Here is a 27,730-nt window from a genome sequence, read left to right on the forward strand (position 1 = left end):
TGCATTGAGACCAGTCAACAGAGCATGAGCAGTCTTGGCCCATGATGACCTTGGATTTCAAACTATAAAAGGGTATTTTAAAGTTTGCAAAGTCAACACTTGCTATGTCATGCCAGAAGTACCGGTATTCCTCCAGAAGAGCTACATGCACTGCATATTTGCTTTTCAGTTGATTGTATACTTGCATTTAGAGAAACATGTTTGATTATTACTTTTTTTTCTCTCTCTTTACAGTATACTGTGTGTGAATAACAGGAGCTGGTTTCTACATGGTAGACTCATCCATCACTAACCATTCAGTCTTCATCCAACAATATGCAAATTTTGGTCAAGAAATTGTGGATAAATCAATGGAATGAGAGAGTCTTCTACATGTAATCAGAGCTATAATGTACATGTATAACATAGGAATGAACATCAATGTATAAAACTTAAAATCAAACATACGTACAGACTGTATGGTGAGAATTTCAATTTCAATAAAATGTACTGGTACAAATACTCCATAGTGCATTTTAAACTGGCTGGATTTGCAATTGCTGTATGAATTTGGAGTTTAACTTGAGAACTAGCAGTTGAGCGTGTGATGAAAGTTTATCATTCTGTTCTGAAGAAAGGTCTTAAAAATTTGTGGTGGAGTCCAGGAAGTGTTGGGATTGTTCAACCTGCTGGCCAAAATTTCATTGCTGCAGCTTCAAGTCAATTGGGATTCTGCAGAAATAATATTGGAGTTGGACCAGACCTTCACACCATGAGAAATACGTATTGAGCCGCAGAAAATTGAATTCAATTCATATTATAGTATCTTTATGAAATATTAATCGCAAAAATGGGAAACCAAGGAAGAACTCGTAGGTCATGGTACAAGGTACCTCCAATCTTGTCAAAACGGTTTGGAATCATTGCATTCCTTACCATGATACTCTGGACATATACCCTATTTACATTTGCTCTGTATCGGACAGAGCCTAATGTTCCAGAGAGTGTAAAACTCAAACAGCAAATACTAGAATTGAGCAAAGAATATGTTAAAGCCTTGGCTGATGAACAACAGGAAGGGAAAAATTTGCCCGAAGCTTATTCAAGTTATGGTAAGTTCCTTTTGATTTCAACTAGATGTAGATATTTTGCATTTGATTTTACATTTACATTGTTTTATATTTATTTTGGTAATTGCTAGAATTTAAAATATGACAGCAGAGAGAGATGTAAAGCTGAATGAAGGAAATGTTTACAATTTTAGCTGAGCACTACATGTAAGATGGAAAAAAAAACCTGCCAAAAAACAAGGCAAGCACTTTAATAATTTCCATGGTAACAAAAGATTTAGATAGTATGAAAGAATTAAAATATTACTGTTAATTTGTAAAGAAGATTAAAAAGGGAATTCTCTCAATTCTAAAAAAAAAAGGTTCGTTACATCATGTACATGTATACTGACCAATTTGAATTAAGGACGTTATGTTTGTTACCACTACAAACACAGTTTTTTACTTACCATATGAATTTTTGGTAGGACATGTGATTTCCAGCTTATCATGTGACAGGATGGAACACTACGTGAATAACATAACATACAGAATGAATGGGAAATTTGAGTGACCTTAAAAAATTTGCACTTTTTAAAATATTTACATGTACATGTATACTGTACATGTACCAATGCCAAATGAAGTTTGAAGGGGGTTAATATAGGAATCAGTCCACTGATGTGTTGGAAATTGTGTTGCCATGGTAACAACATATACAGTATGTAAAAAAATAAGGCCAAAATCTTGCGATTTAAACTACTTTATACATGTATGTTTTTACCAATTCTCATGATATTTACATTGTAGCTCACGGATTGGTCTTTCGGAAAATGCTAGGCAAGACATGTTTTTATCCAGGTGTTGGAAACTGTTTCCATGATAATGGCAATAATCACCTTCAGAAATAGTTTTACATGTACATACATGTATGTAGTAGGCTACATGTATATTTCTGTGTATTCTAGGCTATTTTTTTAGTTACAGTGAATACATGTGTATGTTGATAATTATCTTCATCCTTTTGAGTTTACATGTAATTTGTATTCTTCACCTTTGCAGACCATGTATACTGTACGTAGTTTACAGCAAAGTATGTACCACCTGAAACTATCAACTGTTTCCCCACATCTCTACCCGATCCCTCCCTCTCCCTATCTCCCCTCTCCCCTCTCCTTGCTCTGTAATTTACCCTTTCTTTTGTTCCCTAATCCCTATTTGCTCCTTAACAAATTTCCAAAATACACTTGTTGCCTATCATACCATGCCTTTATATTGTGAAATTACTTTGAGGTTAAGGCAGATCATGTATCTTATTTTGACCTCTCCCTTTTTTTTGGTGCATTTTATATTTTACATATATCCTGGATTCGCGGGCAGCATACTGTACACATGTAGGCAATGTAGGGTGGTAGTGTAGGAAATAAGTTTTTTCCAGGGGCATCATGGAGTGTTTGTTTGTCACATTGGGGCAATTGCTGAATTTCTAGGCTTTAAAAAAATGTACAAAGTGCTACTTTTTTTGTGCAGCAAGCAGTTTGCAGTTAAAATGCAAATATTGATGTTCTTCTTGATATTGTTTGTTCCACCAAAGCATTCCATTTTGGTGAAAATAGGGGTGATAGGATTCGTTCCTGTTGCCCATATGTATCTCTTACATGTATGCTGGTATTACGTCTACATGACAACGTAGTACTTAGAGAGAAGTTTGTGCAGTGACATGAAGCTGAACTTGGAAGGTCAGCAGTCAAGGTCAGCTGTCAGCAGTCAGACTGAGGAAGCTATTGATTACCTCCCATACATGTAGCTGGCTTGCAAACCATCAAAACTGGGGAAATCAATATCTAAACACCAGACACCTGTATGTACTTTTAAGAAAAAGTATATCAGTTCTCACTTGCAATGAACCATGAAAAAACTCTCCAAAAAGTCAGTTGTTACACATTTTGGTATATTTGGCGATTAAATAGTTATAGTTAAAAAATTATTCGATATTGAAAAGATATTGAATATTCAATAATGGTTATATGATTATATTGATATATCCTGGTAACATGATATCATACTCTGACCAAATTATTTGTGATTATGACAAGTTAATCACTATTCACTGAGCAAATATGCTGCTTGGTATGGCTAACAACTCAGCCAAATACCCGCTTTTCATGGACAAGCATCAATGAAAGCCTACTTTCATGTCCCCTTCCCTGCTCTTACAGAATTTCAGCTCATAATGAATGCTATAAATAATTAATTTCTAGACTCAGTGATGTATCATATATATCAGCAATACTAACATTTAAATCAAGTATACATGTAGATCAGCACTAATTTATGCGGGGGAATTCAATGTGGGTAAATGGTAACTAACTGCGAATTAGTACCGGGTATTCTGGCTTCATCAGATTATAATCCAAGAAAATATTAAAGTTTAGTGGCAGACTGGCAGTCAATATTCTTCAGCCATTTATTTTTATGAAAGTTAGAAATTATTATCTCTAATGTTATTTTAATCTTTCTTTAAAAAATAAAAGGGGCCTTTTGATTGGATATCAGAAAGATATATCCTGAAATTTTCAGCCCATTCCATGATGTGGGGTGTTTAAAATAATACAAACAAAGAAAGAAAAAAAATATACAGACATTATATTTATTAGGCACCTGATGAATTTTCATGCATAGCGTACATACTTTTTTACAAAATATTGAAAATGTCCAGTATTATGTAATTGTAATCGTTTTTAGGGTATATAATGTACACATTTCCGAATATCTAGAAATGATTATGAATGGTGATTTTCGCTTTTGGGGAATTTACCAAACTTGATAACCGGTTGGCATTAAAAGTTGTTCCATTTTTTTTATGTACAAGTAAAAAATGTTTACTTTCATGTGTACATATATAGGCCTAACGTATGAAGAAAACTCATTACTCCTGTATATGTACATTTACCAAGCTATTTCATTATTAATAACTCGCCTTGCAGACCTTAAAAAAACTATGGCAGTGCTGCTGGACAGCATATTAGAGAGACTAGGAAAGTTAGAGAAACGAGTGGACAGTGCAATCAGCAATGGAACACAGAGTCTCCTAAGGAATTCTTCAGGTGTTCATCAGGATGTAGATAAGGATAGAAATGGTGTAGAGTCAAAGGAAGCAGTAATCAAGGCAAAAGGTGAGTGGCTCTTTGCTACCAATGTGTAATTCTTGAATGTACCTGGAAGCATAGTGAGCTCTTCCTCGTTGATATGCAGGGCAAGTTGCCAAGAAGATGCGGTATAACAGGTACAGGTGAAAACTTCCCTATTGAACTTTAGCGGATAACTTCAACTCATGAGATTGGGAAGAGGTGGTAATGTTTAACAGGGAAGCGATTTACCTGCTAAAACCTGGCTGCATGAAAGGGATGTTACAAGTTTCACCGGTTAATGACATTAGAGGTCAAATCAACCCAATGCCTCCCTGGAAGAGTTCACTATGAAAGGGGTAATTAAACGTGGAAGAGTTCACTATGAAAGGTGTATTAATATTCAGAGGGAATTGGCTTCGACATCCAGGTTCGCGCTGTAGGAATGATTTGATTACTCCTGGAAGTACAGGTTGTATATATTAAAAGATAAACATTGTAATACTGTAATTAAAGTAGATTAAGATTAATTGGATTGATTATCGATGTATAGAGGGCGCTTTCTACAGTGAAAGATTCAGGGGCATCAATTAAACAGAGGGCAAGCAAGCCTTCTACAATAAAGCTTCAGTATTCAGATTGCTTTAGGAATCTATATATGAAGATAGCAGGGACAAATGAGAGGAACAATTAAAAAAAAAAATTCATCAAAATCGGTTATGAAATAAGCAAGTTATGGATATTTAAAAAGTCTTGTTGTACTTTCTATGGGGATCCTCAAATTGCCAAATGTGCTTCAAAATGGCTGATTTTGTGGACAAGTCTCCATTTGTTTTGTACACAAATTTTCAGATTTTCCTCATCTTTCAAATTGCATCTTGCCTCCTCCTGAGCACAACATACATGTATGTCACGGGAAAATATAATTCACACCACATATGTCAAGATCAGGAGGAGATAATGTGAAATATGTAAAATAAAGGGGAAAATCTGAAAATTTGTGTATAAAAATGCTTGGTTTAATAAAATTCTTGTATTCCGCTTGATTTTATTTCTATCAATCGATTGCATACAAAGCTTCTAGAAATAGTATGCTGAGTATGCTCTATGGTGGGACTACTCTGGGGACTTGATTCAGGCCTATTAAAAAAAGGAATCAAAATTTTCCAGGCAATGAGGCCACTACCATTCACTTCTCCTAATGACATTACAAGTATAATTCCATAGTTTAAATAGATGCTTATCACAGTGAGTGGGTTCCTCTCTGAAGGATCAAATGATATCACTTTTAAAGACAAAATACACCCTAAAAAATGGATTTTAAAATCCAATCAAAGGAAGGTAGAAATGGAAAATGCTGTAAAGTTTACACTTCTGACTGTATACATGCTCATGAAAATTGTCTTGGATTATCTCACTCCCTTCCCATCCTGACACCTGGGATTATTGCTCTGATAATTTATTGAATATGATTATGAACATGACCCTTGTTTCAATGAAATGCAGGGGAGCTTGAAGCAGATCAGAATTCCACCATGTCAAGGATGATACATAAGTTTGTTGGTGGTGTATTGTTTGGTGAGGAATTTTAGAATTTGCACTTGCTACCTGTTTTATTGTAATGAATTATTCATTTGCAGCTTTATAGAAAGATATCCCTTTCATCCATCTACCCATGAACATAATGCTTTCATACATGTACATGTTCATACATGTATTACTCTCTCATGTCTGTTCCATTCATTATACATGTAACATCAAGAACAATTTTAACTCATTTTTCTTCACGTTTAAAAATACCCAAAATTACACAGGGGAAATACACTAAATTTTCATTTAAAAAATTTCAGTATTAGAAAAAATTATGCATTATTTTGTCTTGACATGAATATTATGATGATTACCGGTAACATGAAAAAGCCACTCTGGTCTAATAATATGCAATTACATTTGAGCTGTTTTTGCACCATTGACAACCTGTGTGCACATCCAGGTTTCTGATTGTTGTGCAGTTTTTTACAGCAAAAGTGTGGCAAATGCTCTTGTATCATTTCATGATTTTGTTTAAATGTGGGAAATCACATTTTTGTCTCACCTGCATAGCAGAGTGAGACTATAGGTGCTGCTTTTCCGACGGCGGCGGTGGCGGCGGCGTCAACACCAAATCTTAACCGAAGGTTAAGTTTTTGAAATGACAGCATAGCTTAGAAAGTATATGAACCTAGTTCATGAAACTTTGCCATAAGGTTAATCAAGTATTACTGAACATCCTGCCTGAGTTTCAGGTCACATGACCAAGGTCAAAGGTAATTTAGGGGCAATGAACTAATAGACCATGTTGGGGGAATCAGCATCAAAATCTTAAACCTAAGGTTAAGTTTTTGAAATGTCATCATAACTTAGAAAGTGTATGGACCTAGTTCATGAAACTTGGACATAAGGTTGATCAAGTATTACTGAACATCCTGCCTGAGTCACGTCACATGACCAAGGTCAAAGGTCATTTAGGGTCAATGAACTTTGGCCAAATTGGTGGTATTTGTTGAATTACCATCATAACTTTGAAAGTTTATGGATCTGATTCATGAAACTTGGAAATAAGAGTAATCAAGTATCACTGAACATCCTGTGTGAGTTTCAGGTCACATGATCAAGGTCAAAGGTCATGTAAGGTCAATGAACTTCGGCCAAGTTGGGGTATTTGTTGGATTACCATCATAACCTTGAAAGTTTATTGGTCTAGTTCATAAAACTTGGACATAAGAGTAATCAAGTATCACTGAACATCCTTTGCGAATTTCAGGTCACATGACCAACGTCAAAGGTCAATGAACTTTGGCAATATGGGGGGTATCTGTTGAATTACCATCATAACTTTGAAAGTTTATGGATCTGATTCATGAAACTTTGACATAAGAGTAATCAATGAAGATCCCGTCAAGGTTTCAGGTCACATGACCAATGTCAAAGGTCATTTAAGTTCATTGAACTTTGGCCATTTTAGAGGTAATCATTAGATTGCTGTCATAACTTTCAAAGTTTATAGATATAGTGTATATATAGGGGTAATCAAGTATCAGTGACAAGTTTTAGGTCACATGATCAAGGTCAAATGTCAATGAACGTACATGTAGTATTGTATCATTATATAAATGGTGTTTTTTGTTAATAATTATTTTATAGTAGTTTTCAAGATCAGCACTGCTACTATAGTGAATCACGTGATGCAGGTGAGACCGCCACTTGTTTACACAAACTGCCACTTTGTAGGTATGCATCACAAGGAAAGTTGCCATAAATTGACACCTGCTTCAATGAAGCTTGCTGTGTTGATATTTTGACTTGATCTGAGAATGTTTCTACGCCTGGGGACTGTTTCATGAAAGTTGTCAGCACGAACAAGTTGTCTTTATCACAGTTACCATAGTAACAGTCAGAGGCCAGTGCTTCTCTGCCAATCAAACCAGGGATTTCACTAAAATAGCCAGTACTGACAATTTAGTCAGCACTGACAACTTTCATGAAACACCCACCAGAGTGTAGAGTAGACACCGGTACATGACTTGTTCCTTTTACATGTAGGCCCTATGCTCAAATCTTGCAAATTGTCTGTAATTGATGAAAATGTGTCTATAAAAAGATAATAAACAGGGTTTGCTTGAAAAAGGATTACATGCACCTGCGTTTGCACAGAGTAGCTACTAATTGATCAAAAATCATATCAATCAAATATGAGCTTTGAAGTTCATAGTCATTTTGGAAAAATATTTTAAAAAAGATCCTGCACTGACAAAGATTGCTACTGAGATACTTTAGTCAAACTTCACTTACATGTATGTCCTATGACCCGAAACCGCTGAAATGTCATGGTCAAACTCAACTCATTAGTTTGAATGGATGCAGTTAATGTGACTACATGTATCTCTGCAGTAATAATGAATAATGTCAATATACTTGTGTTTTTACTAGTGATGATCTAATCTTACAAATGTTCTTACCGTAAGTAACGGACTATAAACCGCACCCGTGGATTAACCGCACCCCAACTTTGGACTAAAAAAAAAAAAAAAAAAAAAAAAATCCTCACATTATATTTGAGGTACGAAGAAACAAAAACTAAGTTAAAGATTTCAAAGTATCCAAAGAGATTACCGGTATGCGGAAATCTGCTGTTCTTGATCAATTCATCTACAAATGTTTACAAGAAAGAAAGGTCCCGACAATATTGGCCACTTACACACTCACCTCACAGTCACAGTGTACACACACACAGCACTGCCGTTCTTGTACATTGCAAACTACGATACGGTACCAGTACATCTTATCAAATAATGATCTGTGTCTTTCCCGCCGTAGGAGGAAGAAACATTCAAATTTCTTGCATCACAAACTCACAATCACTTTCAGAATTTGTCTAGCATTCGATGTCTTAGCATGAATTTTGGATACAGGATTACGGGAAGGTTAAAAAAACAAAGAAATTGGCATTTTTTACAGTTGTTTTGGCGGCTTCGTGCCGTCTCTCTTGTTGCGTGGTGTACATGGTATCTTATGAAAAGCAAACGGGAAAGAAAAAATAAGCTGGCGCGAAACGGGACTTTGGAGGGGATCGAGGGTTAAAATGAATAGCGCCAGCTTAAGTCGCACTATAACCACAATACAACGCAAGCTAGCTCAGCTAACTCAACTCTCTCGCTCGCTCAGCTGTGACAAAATATTACCGAGTATGCTTGGCTTCTCTTTGAACTTAGCCAGGGAACTTCGCTGCTTTGAACCGAGAATAAAAGTCGAAATTAGTGTCATGAAGGTGGGTGCGTTTGTTATGGACAATATTTGATAAAATCATAATAATCGCTTCTCATTACCCGCGGCTCATACCCCTCTAAATGACATTGCCCTGGGCGGCTACGCCCGACCACTCGATGTGTTGTGAACTGGCAGACGTCTTACATGTTCGGGAAGGGTTACGACGGGCTGGCTCAGACCCGTCACCGTGGATAAACCGCACCCCCGACTTTTGCTTCTATCCCGCCGAGAAAAAGGTGCGGTTAATAGACCGTTACTTACGGTATTCATCATAATCATTGCCGTATGCAGCAATTTTGAAAAGTTCACCGAAATGCAAAAGCCCCCCAAAGACAAGCTTGGTTGCTTTGCTCGCTTTATAGTTCATGCGTCCTCCCCCCCCCCCCCAGCAAAAAATGTCTGCATACAGCCATGATTAATCAACATCCAATCATTTGAAGTCAGTTTCTTCCATATTGTGGTCTCTTGATCAGATCTGAAAATTATTTGTTAAGCTTTACTCATAAAAAATGACTCAATATTATTATTATTATTATTACTTATTATTTGTACTGCGCTTTTCCCTTTAGGCCCAAAGCGCTTACAATGAATTAATGAAATGTAATATTTTAAAAACTACAATATGCATGCATCATGAAACTTGAACATCTACATGTATTCTTGAAACAGATGTGGGGCCTCATGAGATTTACAGGGACCATGCCTAGTATGAAAATGGTAGATAAAGGGGACCATTTTTAGAAATTGATGTTCATAAATTAATGTTTTGTAATTTACATTTACACTACATACATGTAGTCTACATTCCATGTGAAATTCAATTAATTGCTGACATGCTGCAGTAAGTGGAGTGGGAGGTGGTGGGGGGGGGGGGGGGGGGGGTCAACAGCCACTGTCTTTAGATCTGACTATGATATTTGCTATTAAAAGCAGCTTTAAGGTGTTTAGGCACCATAAGGACTCTGCTGCATCTTTTAGCAGGGAATTTTACTAGATCCTATGGCTGCCTCTTTCTCAGTGACTTTCCTGATTCACTTTTGTTTGGTCTAGATGGTGATTACGATGTTTAGCATAGATGCTTGCAGGATTCCTGCATGAAAGCTGTAGTTCTGACTTTTGGTATTAAGTGCCTATTAACTCTCCAACCTCTTATCTGCAGCTCTGCACCGAGTCTGCACCACAGTAATATTTGATTTCAAATTGACACTGACAGCAGATCCTGCATCTTTTGTGAGGTCCCTATGATTCAAAAGGGAGCCAACAGTTGTGGTAACTACATACACTTTCATTTGGAGGCTGCTGACAGAAAGAATGGGTGAAGCTCCAAGTGCGTGCTGCACTCAACACATGGCCTGTGCTAGTGCACAGAATTTTGGCCAATATTCAGCATTGCTCTCTTTCACTTTCAGGAATTCTCTGGTCAGCACCTGCTCCAAATCTGGCCTATACCTGTCACATGGTGCTTCTATACACATCACTACATGTAATGTAGCTATACACAACTATTTTGGCCCAAATCTTTGAGTTATTGAAACTTTGAAGGGGAATGAAACCTTTGGAACAAATAGGCTTGTGTTGAAACAGAAAAATCAAAGAATAAGAACAAAGGAAGTTTGAGAAAAATCGGACAAATAATGAGAAAGTTATGAGCATTTGAATATTGCAATCACTAATGCTATGGAGATCCTCCAATTGGCAATGTGACAAGGATGTGTGATGTCACATGTGAACAACTTTCCCTTTGATGGACTATAAAATACCCCCAAAATGTCTCTTTTTGCTTTATCTTTAGTGTTCCAAACTCTTTATCTATGATGCATTCTTTGAAAATCTGTATTACATGACCTCATATAGAAATAACACATGATCTACTGACAGATGTGATAAAAGAGGCAATTTAAGTGAAATATATACTAAAGTAATGTGGAAAGTTGTTCACAAGTGACATCACACATCTTTTTTGCATTGCCAATATGAGGATCTCCATAGCATTAGTGATCGCAACATTCAAATGCTCATAACTTTCTTATTATTTATTCAATTTTTCTCAAACTTTTGTTGATCTGTTTCTTTGATTTATCTGTTTTCACACAAGCTATCTTGTTCTAAAGTTTCATTCATTTAACAGTGATCTACTGAAATGAAACAATGAGAGCCTCAAAGTACTAGTAAGGCCTTACATGTAAAGGCCTACATGTACATGTATATTTGTGACAGTGACATGAATAATTTCACATTAAATTTGAAAACCTCTTCATATTAATTTAACCTCCTTGAAAGGCTTATGATTTTTCTGGTGCTCTCCAAGATAATATGGATGTTAATTGTGTGGGCTTTGGATAGTCAAAAGATCTTTATGTACATGTATGCAACTAGTACTAAACATCATTTTCTCCCTATGTCAGCCAGATTCCGAGCAGGTGCTGACCAGAGAATAAGACACAGTTCTCTACTCATTTCTCAACGGGGGTGGGGAATTCACTTGAACATTTCTCAAAACTTTGTACAAACATTATTTTGTGGTCCATTTATATCGTACATGAACATCACATGTTGAAACATATAATTGAATACACTAAGAAATATACAGTGCGTTTCAGAAAAAAGGTAATCCAAATCTAGAGGGCCGGTATTCGGATCGTTTTTAATTTTGTGAAATTATTCTGCATTGGTATGAAAGAAAAACTCATCAGCTTTCAATTGATACCATATTTGTACCATCTGTGCCACGCATGACCGAAATAATTGATGTTGAAGACAACAGGTGCAGGTACCACTTTTTCCAAGTTTTGGTATAGTGGGTAAAATGTGCGCTTCATAGAATAAAATGTAAAAAGTAATGTTTGGAATGAAGAGTCAAGGCATTCCTCTGAAATGCTGATTGAAAGGTTAATGTCTTATTCATCATCATCACCTTCAACATTTCCTCTTCTCCTTTGCTCACAAAACTGGTAGCATTGAGGGATTAAGGATATCTTGGACAGCTCGTTTTAGCATTGCTGGATCATTGCACAAAAAGCATCCAACTCATGTCGAATTCGGCGTTGCAAATCATCAAGATCTTGAGAAGGAATTACAAATACATTGTTGTTAAGTGTCCCCAAAGGAAATAATTACATGGCGCTGAGGTCAGGGGATCTTGGTGGCCATTCTACTTCATGGTTGAGGGCAACAACTTGATGTCCGAAGAGTTCTTTTAGTCTTTCTCGAATGATGTTGGAACGAAGGACAGGAGTGCTTGTCCCGAATCCACCAAAGATGCAGGTACACTCCTTGAACCTGCCTCTCAAAATGTTGGTCCAAAGCCTGAGGTATGATCTGCTTGTTAATAATTTGCAAGTACATTCACCCACTTACACTCCTTTTGGAATAAAAAGGTTCAATCATGATTTTTGCCAGCTCAGGCATCGATGTAAGTATTTATGTCAGCATCTGCCCTTTCATCAAGCTCTCAAAAACTTTGAAAAAGTGGTATCTGCACCTGTTGTCTTCAACATCACTTTAAATAATTTGGTCATGCATAGCACAAATGGTACAAATAGGGTATCAATGGAAAGCTAATGAGTGTTTCTTTCACATCCATGCAGAATAATTTCCCAAAATTGAATGTAATTCGAATACCAGCCATCTAGTTTTGGATTACCTTTTTTCTGAAACGCACTGTATAGTTGAAGTCAATTCACAGTGTAAGAATAATTGTAGATGCATTCCATTTCATTGTAGGAGTTAGGTTGATCAACCTTGTTGGTTTGCTCAGTTGGTAGAGCGTTAGCGTCACAACCTGGAGGTCGGGAGTTTAAGCCCGGTTGCATCAGACTAAATTTTCTGCTGCTACCCTGTTTGGCATTCAATGATTTGATAGAACAATGTCAATCTGGTACTGCTCAGTAGCTGCCTGGCCTTCTGATCAAATGGGAAAAATAAATTTTAAGAGGATTTCTATTTTGAACATAAAAATTTGGATTATTTTTATTATTATCATCAATTCATATACATGTTCATTCTAGAGGTCTTGCTGTAGTGATCTCATTGTCTTGCCTGCATAGCAGAGTGAGACTATAGGCGCCGCTTTTCTGACGGCGACGGCGGCGATGTCAACATCAAATCTTAACCGAAGGTTAAGTTTTTGAAATGACATCATAACTTAGAAAGTGTATGGACCTAGTTCATGAAACTTGGGCATAAGGTTAATCAAGTATTAGTGAACATCCTGCTCGAGTTTCAGGTCACATGACCAAGGTCAAAGGTCATTTAGGGTCAATGAACTTTGGCCAAGTTGGGGGTATTTGTTGAATTACCATCATAACTTTGAAAATTTATGGATCTAGTTCATGAAACTTGGACATTAGGTTAATCAAGTACCACTGAATATCCTGCCTTAGTTTCAGGTCACATGACCAAGGTCAAAGGTCATTTAGGGTCAATGAACTTTGGCCAAGTTGGGGGTATTTGTTGAATTACCATCATAACTTTGAAAGTTTATGGATCTAGTTCATAAAACTTGGACATAAGAGTAATCAAGTATCACTGAACATCCTGTAGAGTTTCAGGTCACGTGACCATGGTAAAAGGTCATTAAAGGTCAATAAACTTTGGCCATGTTGGGGGTATTTGTTGAATTACCATCCTAACTATGAAAGTTTATGGATCTAGTTCATAAAACTTGGGATACAAGAGTAATCAAGTATCACTGAACATCCCCTGTGAGTTTCAGGTCACAAAACCAAGGTCAAAGATCAGTTAAGGTCAATAAACTTAGGCCATGTTGGGGTAATTGTTGAATTGCCATCAAAGTTTATGGATAGAGTGAATGAAATGTGGACATGGGTGTAGTTGACAAGTCTTAAGTCACCGTTCAAATGTCATTTATGGTCAATGAATGTGGTATTATGTCATTATATGAATGGTGTTTTTGTGAATGATCATTTTACAGTAGTTTTCATAGTTACATGTAGCACTGCTGCTATATTAAATCGCGTAATGCAGGCGAGACTGCCAGAGGCGTTCCACTTGTTTTATATTTATGTGACTAATGCTAACTTCATTTTATAGAAAAAATCCTTACATCAGCAATTGTACATTGTACTGCAATTCAAATCTGTTTTACTGTGAAACATGCTTTTCTTTTAACAATGTCATTGCAAATACATGTTATACCGTAATACATTCTGAGTGTGTTTCACAAAGATAAGTGTGACTCTAAAAATGTACTTAAATTTTAGTTGAGTGTGGTATTTAACACATCACCGCATAGGCCAGATCATGCGCAGGTGATGCGCACTCGTGCGTATCCATCTATCAGATTATGCGTTAAATAACGTGTGTCGGTGCTTTAAGCATTACGCTACATGTAAGTCACACTTATCTTTGTGAAACTCTCCCTGTTCATAGTATTGTAGCTGCTTTCATACCACCCACCCTGTTAATGTTTTATACCCTAAAGTGCATCATCATTGTAGGCCTAGCATGCCACGTTCAGACCGGCCTCAAAATACCAGATAATTTGTTCCTTGCATCATACCTGCATGGAAAAGTTTGCCACATTATTTTGTTTTCACACATTTTGCACAAATGAATGGTATTTCTATTCTAATCTGACTAGAATTCTGATCAGGAAGTTCCAAGTATTTTTGTTATTACTTGGGTATGAATCACCTTTAGAATAGAAGAAAAAACAATACATGTATATATACACCATGAATATGTGTACACACATTCTCTGATCCATGTTAGAATATTTTAGATAGTCACATACAAGGTTTACTATTGTTGAGCAGACATCAGTGTTGGCCTACATTGACTATTATTACCTAGTATACAAGTCATTTTAACAACTTAAAATTTTGCATGCTACAGTGTAGTTTCAATCCTAGACCAAAGTGGTAAACATTTGCTATATATTATGTTGCCCTCTTCCGGGTTTTGCCAATTGGAATACTTAAAAACTGAGGGCAACATTTGCCATATTTTTGCCTGTGCGCTTGCGATTTTGATTGCTAAAATTTCAGTATTTGCGAAATCTGGTTGGAGTCAGTTTGTGAGCCAACGCATTGTAGATAATGCGTGGCATGGCCAGTGCATACGCATTCCCAGCTGATCAAACCTATTAAAAGCGCAAGATTTGTATGTGTTATTGCGTGTCATACAAGATGCACGACTGACCTCAGAAGTAGTGAAAAGCTTTAATATCTATCTATAGGCATAAATTGTTCCAAATAATAGCTTGAATTACACATTATACAGCTATTGTAATGAATATTGACTGGCTCTTCTTTGAGGAAACATATATTGCCCATATTGCCCTTGTCTGAAGACTCAGGCCAATGTGATTCTGTTGCGGCAACATTTTGATGCTCCCCTCAAGGCCAATCAATATTACATACCTGCTGGATGCTACAATATCCCTTACAAATTTTTAATTACTTTCATGGAATGTACATTTCATGTCATTGCTGATGGCTCTTTAATGTTTCAAAACATTATTTCTATGCCAGCAATAGCACCTGAACTTGAATGAATTTAATTTTTTCACATTCTCCATTCCCTTTGGTGTATTCTTTAATTTTTTTAAATGTTTTTAATCTTCTTTTATAGAACTAATTGGAGAAGGTGCAGATTGTTCTCTTACAGAAGCTGAACTGAATGGATTCTCCAGCTGTAAAGCAAAAATAGCGGTAGGTACCATCAGAATGATTTTCATTCTACACCTGGTCCAAAGGTTCCTGAAATGATATGTGAAATCAATATCTTAAAATGTATGTTTGTATGGTGCAATTAAGCAAGCAAACTCTGGAATCTTCATTGAGATTGGATGAAAAATATGAAAAAAGATGTGTACATGTTTTTTGTTTTTTTCTCTTGGCATTATTATAAAGAAAGTAGATTTGTGTTTCTGCTCCAAGATTGTGAAAGCATTTATTATGTTTGTGCATCATTGGTATAACGTACTTAGTTACGATTTAAGACATTAAAAAAAATCATGTAATGAATTAAAGTATATCATCAGCTCACTTATGGATATTGTCACCTCACTCATGGATATTGTCACCTCACTTGTGGATATTGTCAGCTCACTCATGGATATTGTCACCTCACTTGTGGATATTGTCAGCTCACTCATGGATATTGTCACCTCACTCGTGGATATTATCAGCTCACTCGTGGATATTATCAGCTCACTCGTGGATATTATCAGCTCACTCGTGGATATTATCAGCTCACTCGTGGATATTATCAGCTCACTCGTGGATATTGTCACCTCACTCGTGGATATTGTCACCTCACTCGTGGATATTGTCACCTCACTCGTGGATATTATCAGCTCACTCATGGATATTGTCACCTCACTCGTGGATATTATCAGCTCACTCATGGATATTGTCACCTCACTCGTGGATATTATCAGCTCACTCGTGGATATTATCAGCTCACTCATGGATATTGTCACCTCACTCGTGGATATTATCAGCTCACTCATGGATATTGTCACCTCACTCGTGGATATTATCAGCTCACTCATGGATATTGTCACCTCACTCGTGGATATTATCAGCTCACTCGTGGATATTATCAGCTCACTCGTGGATATTATCAGCTCACTCGTGGATATTCATGATGATGATTATGTTTACATTATACGACTTTAACTTAAGAAATGCCCGAAATTATAAAAATACAATTTTTGAAAGTTTTGATGATGTTTTATACGGTTTGCTTGTTTGATTTTTACTCTATTTTTGATATTCCTATCAATTTTAGGCTCAAGTGTACACCCCTTTAAATCAAAATGTTGGGAATGGAATTAATGGATAGGTGTGCGGAATGAAAAGATATGAAGAGAAAGAACAAAGGAGTTAGAATAATATGTGTAGGGAAAGAGATGGGAAGAGGTGGATGAGAGAGAGAGAGAAGGGGGGGGGGTTCAGGTTGAATCAAAGAAGAGAAAGAGAGAAGGAGAGGGAGGCAGAGGATGAAGAAGATTCAATCTGTCTATTAAAGGAAGAAATCTTAAATATCCTTTTACAAATTAATAAGGCCTATATGTTGTTTTGTATGAAATGGACACATGTTTGTTGGATAAAAAGAAAATGATTTCTCAAGAAGAAATCATCATACAGTATATTGCTCCCATCAATGCATGTGTTGATTCTGTCTCAATTTCATTGTTCTTTTTTTCAACAGTGGATGAGGGACATGTGGCGATCTGATACATGTTATGCACGGTATGGAGTTGATGGTACAGACTGTTCATTCAGGGTTTATCTCAGTGAGGTAAGACCAGATTTGCAGACAAATGACTTCCAGATTTAAAGGCTTACAGTCATTAAAATAAACTCAAATTTTGCTCATTGCAGGAAGATTTTCAATCAAATGCAACCCTCAAACGAAATCATAAATTGATTTTCTATTTAATCAGAAGTGGACAATTCAGGCATTTATTTATTTATTTAGTTGGATCTTTAAAGATTTGTATTTCAATGCGCAACAGGAACTTGGGTTGACTTGAGTTTGTAAAAAAAAGAAAGAAGAATTAATGAGGTGGCTGAAGATCACTGGGCTTCACTGCCTGGAGCTGGATTTTAGTGGAAACTCCAATTCCAGATAACTTGCTTGATTACATGTATAAATCTACATTTCTATCAATAAAATAACACTTATTTGACTTTTTATCAAAATATATGGATAAAAGAAAGTGGTCCCACATAAACTTTAACTTGAGCAGTTTTGTCTATTTGAGGAAATAAGAATATTTGGTCTTGCAATCAGTTTAACAATTGGAAACACATGATGAATGCATCTCACCCCTCTCTTCCAGTGCCTTTAGTAAACCAATTTTCCCTTTAATATGTGATACAATACAAACATGCTTTAACTGATGAGACTAATTTATCAAATTAGATTTCTACTCTACTGACGTATTGAGCAATGCATTATTCAGTGGTTCTATAAAACTTGCTGGGCACTCAATTAAACTCATTTGATCACCAAATGTTATATACCCTTATATATGTTTCCATACACACCCTTGTTCTTTTTGTTTTATTTTGTCTTGTCACAGGTTGAAAACTGGTGCCCAAGAGTAAAGGGCAGAGAAATTGATCCTCCGAGTATAATTCTTCGGGACTATGAAAAGGTGAGAAAATTGGGACCTGAATGTAAGTTAAAAAGTAATGGAAAGAGTTTATTCTGACAAAATAAATCATAAATTCACTGTCAGTTCCACATTCTGAAGATTTTATGACACTATTAGCTGTAAAATTAATTGATCTGCGCAAATTTGGGTCAAAGGACTCGGAGTATAATAATAAAGAATGTAGAAATACTTGATTTTCTCATCAAATTTCACACATACATGTATGTTTAGACCACTCTTTGAATAATGTCATTAAAATTGTGACAAATGTACTTTGCAATAGAAATATCAAATGCAAGTTTAGAGTTACTTTATTAAGCCAATGTAAGTTCATATGATTCAGAAATACTGTGGTCACCATATCATGATCTTTGCATGTGTATTTCTTTCCTAACTTTATTTAACCCAGTATTGTGCCTTCCAGTGGAAACTGCAATGCTAACAGAGCCAAAGATCCAATCAAATTAGGGTTTCTCTGGCAATCATAATTGATTATATAGTTACCATATAAAGAGTAAACTTTTATGCAACAGGGCCCATATGTGATATATCAACCATCGATTTCAGTATGAATAATAAATGACAGAATGGCATTGTTAATCAATCATCAACCTGTGCTGTTCAGACTTCAACATTAACAATTCATATCATGATCAAGATGACTTCAAGTTCATAAGGTCAGCTCATACACAGTAGGTCTATTTAAAAAAGAAATCTGTGAAACAAACATAAATGAAAACTGTTAACTATTCTTAAGGACTTAGAATTTGCTTTTAAAAGTTGTGAGAGTCACTCTAAAAAGAGGCTTTGTTTATTTTGCTGGAATAGCCAAAATTTTCACTCTATTTAAAATCAATTTTTCCGTAATTGCACTTCTTATTGATAAGGAGAAAAAAGCTCTTCAAAATTTCCTTTTTAATTTTGGCTATTTGATTGCATGTACACATACATTCTGTTGCTCTCTACCTTTCTTTATACTATCACATTTATGTAAAAGTTATTCCTCTTTGAATTACAAATATTGCACTCATTGCCATTGGTGTTTAGATTACATATATGACATGAATAATATTGGATTCATATTTTATCAATATCAATTGTTAATTTTTTTCAAAATGAATTTATTAACATGTACCCCATATGTATTGTATGTATCTTTTGATTTGACCTGCTGGGTCGAGATTGGAATTGTGAGGGCCGATACTGTTGTTGAATTTAAGTTAAATACTTGCATGAACAAAAAAATCCGGGCTCATTCTATGAGCATCCTGAGAGGGTTTGTTTGACCCACAGCACAATTAATGTCATCAATGCTACTACCATATTGAACTTAATAGAACCTGTACATGCATACATTCTATATGTACCTCCCTCCTAGATTAAGTGATCTTGTGATATGGCAATTCAGTGCTAGAAAAATCAGCCATTTTCACAACACTTTTTAACCTGCTGTCTAAACAAACGAGGTTGTTTTGTTTTTGTTTTTTGTTTTACTTGGTAATACCCAGTGGGTAGTCATGTAAAAAATGATAACCAACAAAAGCAAATTATCCATGGGTGAATTAGAGGTGAAAATGTTGTATGTCGTACGGGGCATTTCTGAGTCCCGTACGTCACACAACATTTTCACCTTTCATTCACTCATAAACATTTTTTATTTGTAATGAGTTTTTCACATGACTACCCACTATAACTTTATCAATGACAAAAAAGGAAGTTTCATTGCTTAAGCATCATTCAGCCAATAAAGAGACTAGAAATTGTTGAAATGTCCCGTACGACACATATGGAATCACCCGATAACATGTTGACTATATTTACGTACTGTATTTAATTTTACATCTGCACACTATATATATCAAAAAGCCTGAAGTACAAATAATTCCTGTCGTGTGACCTGTTTATGGGAACAGGATGTTATATACATGTAGATTTTCCTGATTTCATGGTTTAATGATGCAGACTGATATAAAATATCTACCAAAATGTATGTTTGCAAAATATATGGGTATACATGTATGCCGTTAGTAAGCACCCGTAGGACAACTCTAACCCCCTTGAGTTGAATGAAAATACAAAGGAGTAAGAAATGTTTTGTCTATTTATATTTACATTGCACAAAATTGATTGCACTAAGTGATTGGTCAGTGAGAGTTTTTTGCATGCATTCGTAGACAGCATGACTTGTTTAACAGCATCAGACTCATATTAAAATGAAAAGACAAAAGCTGCAGCCTCAGCCTGGATTATAGGCTACCTGCAAATGTGATCATGATTCAATGTGTTGCTTGATGACCTACATGTATAACAATCATCTTGAAATCTCTAGTCTCTAGATCAATACAGTCTAATTCCCAAACCTGTAGAATTCAAGTTTTTGTCTGTGGTGACACTCATAAGGGAGTTTTCGGACAGCAAAGAACAGAGTAAATTTTTTGTCAAATGCACATCAAATGACAAAGAAAAATTCCTAAATTTTTGTCAAAAATTGATGAACTGGAAGAACAGTTTCATCTAAGTTTCAGAGATGATGAAAAATTATGGTTTGATTTACCAGTATTGAAGAACAGAGTACATTTTTTTGTCAAATTCCCATCAAATGACAAAGAAAAATTAGAAGGATTTAGTCAAAAATTGATGAACTGGAAGAGCAGTTTCTTCATAGTTTATGAGCTGATGAAAAATTACAAATATATTTAATGCTGCTTTGATTTACCAATATTGCACAAAGACTTCTATCGTTCTTTGTCATGATCGCCATTTGACAATACATTTACTCTGTCCTTGAATCCTCTGTTTATCGTTAGGGGGAAAACTCCTGAATTATGTGACATTGAGATCTTTCATATATGCAATTGTGCATATGTACATGTATTTAAAATGTATTTATTTTCTTTCTATTTTCAAACTCTGTATTATAATACTGTTGTAATGAAAATCATCACTAACCATTCAACAACCAAAATTTACCAACATTTAATGAATTAAACCAAATTTGAATGAAAATTAATCACCTTTATTCATCATCTACTGAATTTGTAAAACCACTAGAAATATTCATTCTTGGCATGACATTGAGGCCGTTCTCATTACGCTTTCTAAAACTAGTTTACTGGAAACCGATTCAGGAAACCACTTTGGAAGATCGCTTTGCTAGCGTTCCCACTTGATCACACGTAAGTGGATTTCAAAATCACTTCACGTAAAGCGCTCTTGTTGCTATGGAAACGCTCTCAGTGGGGTGACACGTTTCGCGCGAAATTCGAAACCGCAGCATAGGCATTCTACACCTGTCGTGTGGAGTAGCGCGCTCAAAATGTGCGAAGATCGCTTCCCGAAGAACGGTTGTGTCCTCACTTACGCTAAAACCAGTTTAACGAGGCAAAGCGATCTTGAAAACTACATCGCGAGGTGGTTTTCCAAACTGGTTTGGAAGATCGCTTCCAAGACCGCTTCGACCGTTCTCACTACGCGTTAAACTAGTTTCCACTAAACTAGTTTCCACTAAACTAGTTTTAGGAACGTAGTGAGAACAGCCTCAATGTCTCATGAAATGTCTTGTGATTTAATGCTACAGTGGCCATCAGGTCATTAGTTGTGCATGTTCTAAAAAAAAAGATCCAAGATAAAATAAGAGCTGAGATAGTTAAAGTTAATAAAGACAATACATATAATTTTCAACCAAAACATTTACAAAAAACCAAGGTAGAACAATTTGATATTGAAATTCACCAGCAGGTACAAGGTGAAAATGATAGATGGTGAGAAAATATTGATGTGTAAACAACATATAAATTAATAATGGGGAAAATAATACTGTGTGATGACCTGTGATACGAACATTACATGTATACTGTAGTCTTTAATGTTGTAGTTGATGTGAACACTAATATAGATTGATATAAATGTATTAATAATATATTGTCAGCCAATTTTGATAAATTATAGGGTTGTGGTACATGTCAATTAGAAATGCAGCACCAGAACATATTGATTTTATACAATTGATTCGCCAGCATTTGATCTATCCTAATAACACCTAAGTTGTGAAATGATAATAATATTTTGCCATCAGTTGTTGAAATAGACATATTAAATAGCTGAAGGTTGATGAATATTACACAAGATCTTGACCTTGCATCCCACTGATCTATAATACTCCCAAACCACTGTTAAATATTCATGAGTGTGCTTGCAAATACCAAACATGGTTGTAAGGATTTTCACAATGCATGGCTCGAGCTATGTGGCATCTAAAACTATAGAGCCAAAGCATCAATTTGGTGGTCTCATTCCCAAGGGTTGATATTATATTCATTGGTTTTGGTTTGACACCTTGGCAAGTGAGTAAGGATGGCTGCAGCACCACTGTGAGATGTGATGAGAAATCAATTTTCACTTGACCAAGTAAAAGGAGAGAGAGAGAGAGAACGGGAAGGAGAAAGATGGAGGCAGACACCCAAGATACATGTATATGATAGTTAAAAGCAGAGCTGTATGTAGGTTGGTGAAAATAAATATGATAAGGTAGCATTACCCGAAGAAACACAAGTTGAAACCATGGTTGTTTTTTTACAATTTTCTGTTGGCTATTGAAAATGACTTTGATGGACCTTCTTCAGTCCACACATGCAACCGTGGACCCTAGGAATGCTCCAAGTTGACATTTACTTCCTGGGTCAAGTGTCTAGGCATTATATGAGGGATAATCTGTTATGATGAAAATTAGCTTGAATTCTGTCAGGAGTTTTGTGTAAGCATTTTGATATATGGTTCATGATTATGATTTTAACTGGAGAAAAACAATTGATAATGTGATTGTCATGACCAGGTACATTAGGAAGACATCCAGTTTCCCCATCTTGGCATCTAGTGGTAATTGTTTATGCCTTGGGTTTAAACCAAGGACAAAGTGAGATTGATCTAAAACACCTTAATTACATGTACACAGTTTAAGATGAAATTGGTTTTTATTCACACTGATATAAAGTAAAATCTGTAAATTTTAACATGTGAATTCTGCCATGGACCTACTGTATCCTACTTTATCAGTGTGAAAGGTGAAAGAAACAGAATAGGACAAAATTTACAAACCAGATATGAATCAATGTGTCTGGGTTAAGATAGCTTCCATTCTTTGGCTCTATCATCAGAAAGAATACTGCAGTTTTGGTAAAATGCATTTTCATTTCCATACATTTCCTCGCAACTCGTTTAATGTCCAAAAGCATATAGATTTAGATCCATTGATTTACATGCCAATCAAATTCTTGAAGTTTGTTATGAAAAGGTGATTCCTCTGTATCATGCAATGTTGATGAACTATGATTTATTCTTCATTTCTCAATCTTGTACACCGAATCTGATAGCTTGATGAGCAAGATTACAGTAAACCCCTTGGATAAACTTCATTAACATGTATGTCTTAAAGAGTTTAATTTGCTTTGAATGCTGTCTACCACTCTACAGGCTAAGATCCGGTTTGAGAAACAAGGTCTCTTCAATCTGATGCAGGAACCTACCAAGTTCCGTTGGATTAAGATGAGGATATCAAGGATGTGGGATTCTATGTGGGTACCTGCGGCAGAAGAATTCAGCAAACTACAAGGAGACAAAATCAGAGAACGAAAGAAGGTAATTATTATCTGATAATCAATAGACAATAGTCAGACATTGTTTGATTTAATACTTTTATTTTTATTTCTCTGTTCATATTTTAGCTATCATAAAAGTGATGCAAAATCCACATCAAATTTTTTATTGCATAATCCTTAAGGCATTTTCAAATATTGACTGACACTATAAAATAAAAAGGATAATTACAAGTATATAATGAATACAAACTTTCATGTTTGAAGTGTGGGATCAAGTGTCTTTTCCAATCTTGATGAAGATCTATAATAACATACTCCTTGCCCCTCTGTACACTAAAATGAAAAAAAAAAGAGTTGGTAGTTTGGGTCTTTTCTTGTATTTGAATTGATTTTCTAAAGTAAATGCAAATCATTTCTGATTTCTTAGTAAGAAGAATTCAAGAATTTGATTCTTCAGTAAGCATGAAGTGACATCTTGCTGCAATTCATCCAGTCATGTTACCTGCCTTAAAGTTCAATATGATACTTTATTTCCCTTACAAAATTACATTTTCCTCAAGGAAGGTATTTTCCTCCAAACCATGCATGCTTGAGGCACTCATTAAAGAAGCATTGATTTATGTGACCGCATATCCCAAATTACTCATTTGGACTTTCTCTAGCACTGATAATGTTCCCTGCATCTTTATTTTCTTGCCTTTTTAATGAGCAAAGAGTGTGAGCAAATCAAGTAGATATTAAAAGGGAAAGTTGAAAGTGGGCTAACAAATTTGTATAGTATGATTTTTTTTTAGTTTGCATTTTCATTGTTCTTAGTATTAATGTTTATCTGTGAATTTATTTTTGTGTATGTGTTCATAACTTCACCAATTCATATATTCATTCATTTATTTAGAATTTCATAGTTATTGAATTAATCTTTTTTGTAGTCATGCATTTCTCTGCTCTTTTGATATACTGATTTATTTCATTACTAATTATCAAATTGCTTTAAAAATAGAGTAGATTACCCTGTCCACTTTTTGCTGTGAATTTACACGAACTCCTGATGTTGGCATCATAACAGCAATACCACTTTGCTCTGCACGACACCCATGCATTATTACCATATATTACTATAGCAACCCACTGGGATTGTTTTCATCCTCTGTATCGTCCTACTTCTATATCTTTGTTCTGCCATATTGATCTTATAGTCATGCTTGATGAGAATATAATGCATGTAGCTGAAGTGACATGAGTACTAATATCTCACAAATTGCAAATACATGGTGTATAGCTTTTCTGTTTTTATAGTCATATTGTTTAGGAAAAGTATTCATCATTAATTATGAATTTCCTTTTTATTAATTGAATTAAATGTTGGAAAAGGCATCAGTTTGAATTGATTCAAATCTTTCCATCAAGGCCACTAAGAAAAACTTGCAATTGTGAAAATGAGATCTTCTACCATATCTTTGTAAACTCATTAACACCTGTGCATACATGATTTTCTTTTATATTCATAATTGCCAATCAATAGCATTTATACATTTCTTGATGTATTGAAAAGAAATTATGCCACGATTACCTCTGATTTTGAACGAATCTATAGACAAAAATATAACTGAGTATCATGATCGGAAGAGATGTGGTTTCCGTGAATGTATACATGTATGTATATACCTCTGAAAGTTAGTTTCTATGATACTTACGTTGATGTTGTCAGGAAACACAACATTGTTTTCAAGATATAGTGCACAAAGTTCAGTTGTCTTGTTACTGAGGAATTCAAAGTATTGAAAAAAAGAGGGAAGCATACCTTGCATATCCACATCATTGCAAAAGTAAGCCTGGAGGCAAATGTTTTTTTTAGAGCTTTTGTAAATTATGATATGGTGAGTCACTGTCATATGATTTGTTGCTCCAGTATTTTTATGATTTTGAGCCTCTGAGGCTGCATTCAATTGATAGAGTTTTAGCCCAGGAACATGGTTCTTTAAAGTTGTTTAGTCCACACCAAAGATATATTCAATGATATTTTAATTGGTCGTAAGATAAACATCTTTTTTTTAATGCAAACATGAAACAGATGCAATGAAGATCTTTCTTAAAAGGTAAAACCAATGTTTCCAAGGTTCTGGTAATGGTCAATTCCAGCGTAACGGACATGACGTTCAGACAAATTTTTGTAATTCAAAGGTTTATACAGTAGAATTAGCAGTCTTTTGATAATTGTTACTGAGCTTATCAGACACATTTAAGTATCAGTTACATACACATGAAATTTCAAATCGTTTCGTTGAACAGTTGCAGAGAAATTGCACTCTTTGTGAGCGTAACGGACATGACACGAAATGGACGAAGCATTTTTACCTCCTAATGCTAATCAAAATTCCTGTGAATTCTTAGATTGCATGCACCTGATGTTGGTGTTAATTTAACCTTAAGATCATGCTCTATCCATAAAAAGGTGTTTAACAACAGTTTTGCAGTGCATTCTGTATTCATAGCTCAAAATGTAGCGTAACGGACATGACACACGAAGCGTAACGGACATGACAGTTTCGTCCACTTTTTGTAAGCGAATATAATTATTTTATTACAAGATATGGTACAAGTCTAATTATTTACATGATAAGGCTAGAGGTTGGAGACACACATCATAACTGGTAATCTGTAATATCTCCTATTATTTTGCAATTTGAGAGAGGGGCTTTTCGTACAATATTTATAAAACAAAAAAATATTCAGAAAAATTTATTTTACACCAGTTAACAACAGTTAATGAGTGTTTTCCAGTTACTACCATCCGCCACACCTAATTAAAAGAGAAAAAGTTGAAAGTAAAGATTATTTTTTATTCATGGCTTTCTATTTGACAATATACACTAGCGTAACGGACATGACACCCTTACGAAGTGAACTTCATCAGCACTTCTTAGTTTCAAAATGAAAGAAATATGAATAATGAATGTAATTATGTAACAGCAAAGTACCTTTACTAACATTCTTAAGAAAAACATGTAGATATTATTGGCAGGTATTATTAATTTAATAGCTATAGCCTACATGATAATTTTATATACATGTAGAATACAATACAATGCTTATAGTACCACTACGGCACACTGAGAAGACCAAATCTCATTTTTTGTGAGAAGAAAACAAAATGTACCAGACCTATATAAATCCAAGATGAACATATTATGAAATGTATTTTATGATAAAGAATATGTACTATTATTAATTTCATTTTAAGATATTAAAAAATGATACTAAAAAGTATTTTAAAATTTCAAAACAGTACCTGGAAACCAGTCGTTCATTATCGATTATGTATGAGTTGAAAGGTAATCGGAATGTTTGTAAATCGCTTCTGACATTTTTTTTCATTCAAAATGAATATCATCCTGAATATAATCATCCTTTCATCAAATCTTGGATGTTCTAAATCTTACGATCTTGCTTGCTGACAAATGTGGCTGTATCTAATTTTGTTGCATTGTCCGCACTGCTTGTGTACAAATGAAGATACATCATTCAAATTGAGATTATGGCTGACCAAAATACTATGATGATATAATTTATTGATCGCGCCACATTTCTTCTACAGCCCCTTTGCTTTGTGATATTGCAAAGAAGTGCCACTGTAGATTCATGGATTCATAGAGCTACGTCATGTAAACAAAGATACAGATATTTAAATGTGAGCCCGTGCCATCACTGAAGAAGTTGAGGTTGGTGAAAGTCAGATATTTTGAAGCAATATCATCAATGATCTCGTGAATTCACAAGTTGGAATTTCATCATGCTCCAAACTGTCAGTGCAAACACCTAAGATAATCAATTGTATTGTTCAAACACAAATGATGCAGATTGTGATCTGAGTATGTTGCCAGATCTAGCTGCATCTTATCCTAATATTATGTGGCATACCGTTAATTCTCAGAAAAATATACCAGAACAAGAGCTGAACTTTCATCATTCACCAACTTCTAAAAATAGCTTGAATGACATGCAGATTCTAGGAGTTATTACATCCAGCTATCCTCAAGCAAT

General features: G+C 35.2%; 1 protein-coding gene across 1 annotated transcript in view; it reads left to right on the forward strand.

Annotated features, from left to right (window-relative positions):
• Positions 1-27,730, forward strand: part of LOC129254219 (alpha-1,6-mannosylglycoprotein 6-beta-N-acetylglucosaminyltransferase A-like) — a 69,705-nt gene that overhangs the window by 9,468 nt on the left and 32,507 nt on the right. The window contains exons 2-8 of the mRNA XM_064104617.1: positions 235-1,091; positions 4,016-4,204; positions 5,663-5,734; positions 15,557-15,636; positions 17,144-17,233; positions 18,021-18,095; positions 23,565-23,729. Of these exons, the coding sequence (XP_063960687.1) occupies positions 830-1,091; positions 4,016-4,204; positions 5,663-5,734; positions 15,557-15,636; positions 17,144-17,233; positions 18,021-18,095; positions 23,565-23,729 (933 nt within the window). The 5' untranslated portion in view covers positions 235-829. The remainder of the gene's footprint in view (positions 1-234; positions 1,092-4,015; positions 4,205-5,662; positions 5,735-15,556; positions 15,637-17,143; positions 17,234-18,020; positions 18,096-23,564; positions 23,730-27,730) is intronic.

The sequence above is a fragment of the Lytechinus pictus genome, chromosome 1 (assembly GCF_037042905.1).
Source record: "Lytechinus pictus isolate F3 Inbred chromosome 1, Lp3.0, whole genome shotgun sequence".
Classification (NCBI taxonomy): domain Eukaryota; kingdom Metazoa; phylum Echinodermata; class Echinoidea; order Temnopleuroida; family Toxopneustidae; genus Lytechinus; species Lytechinus pictus.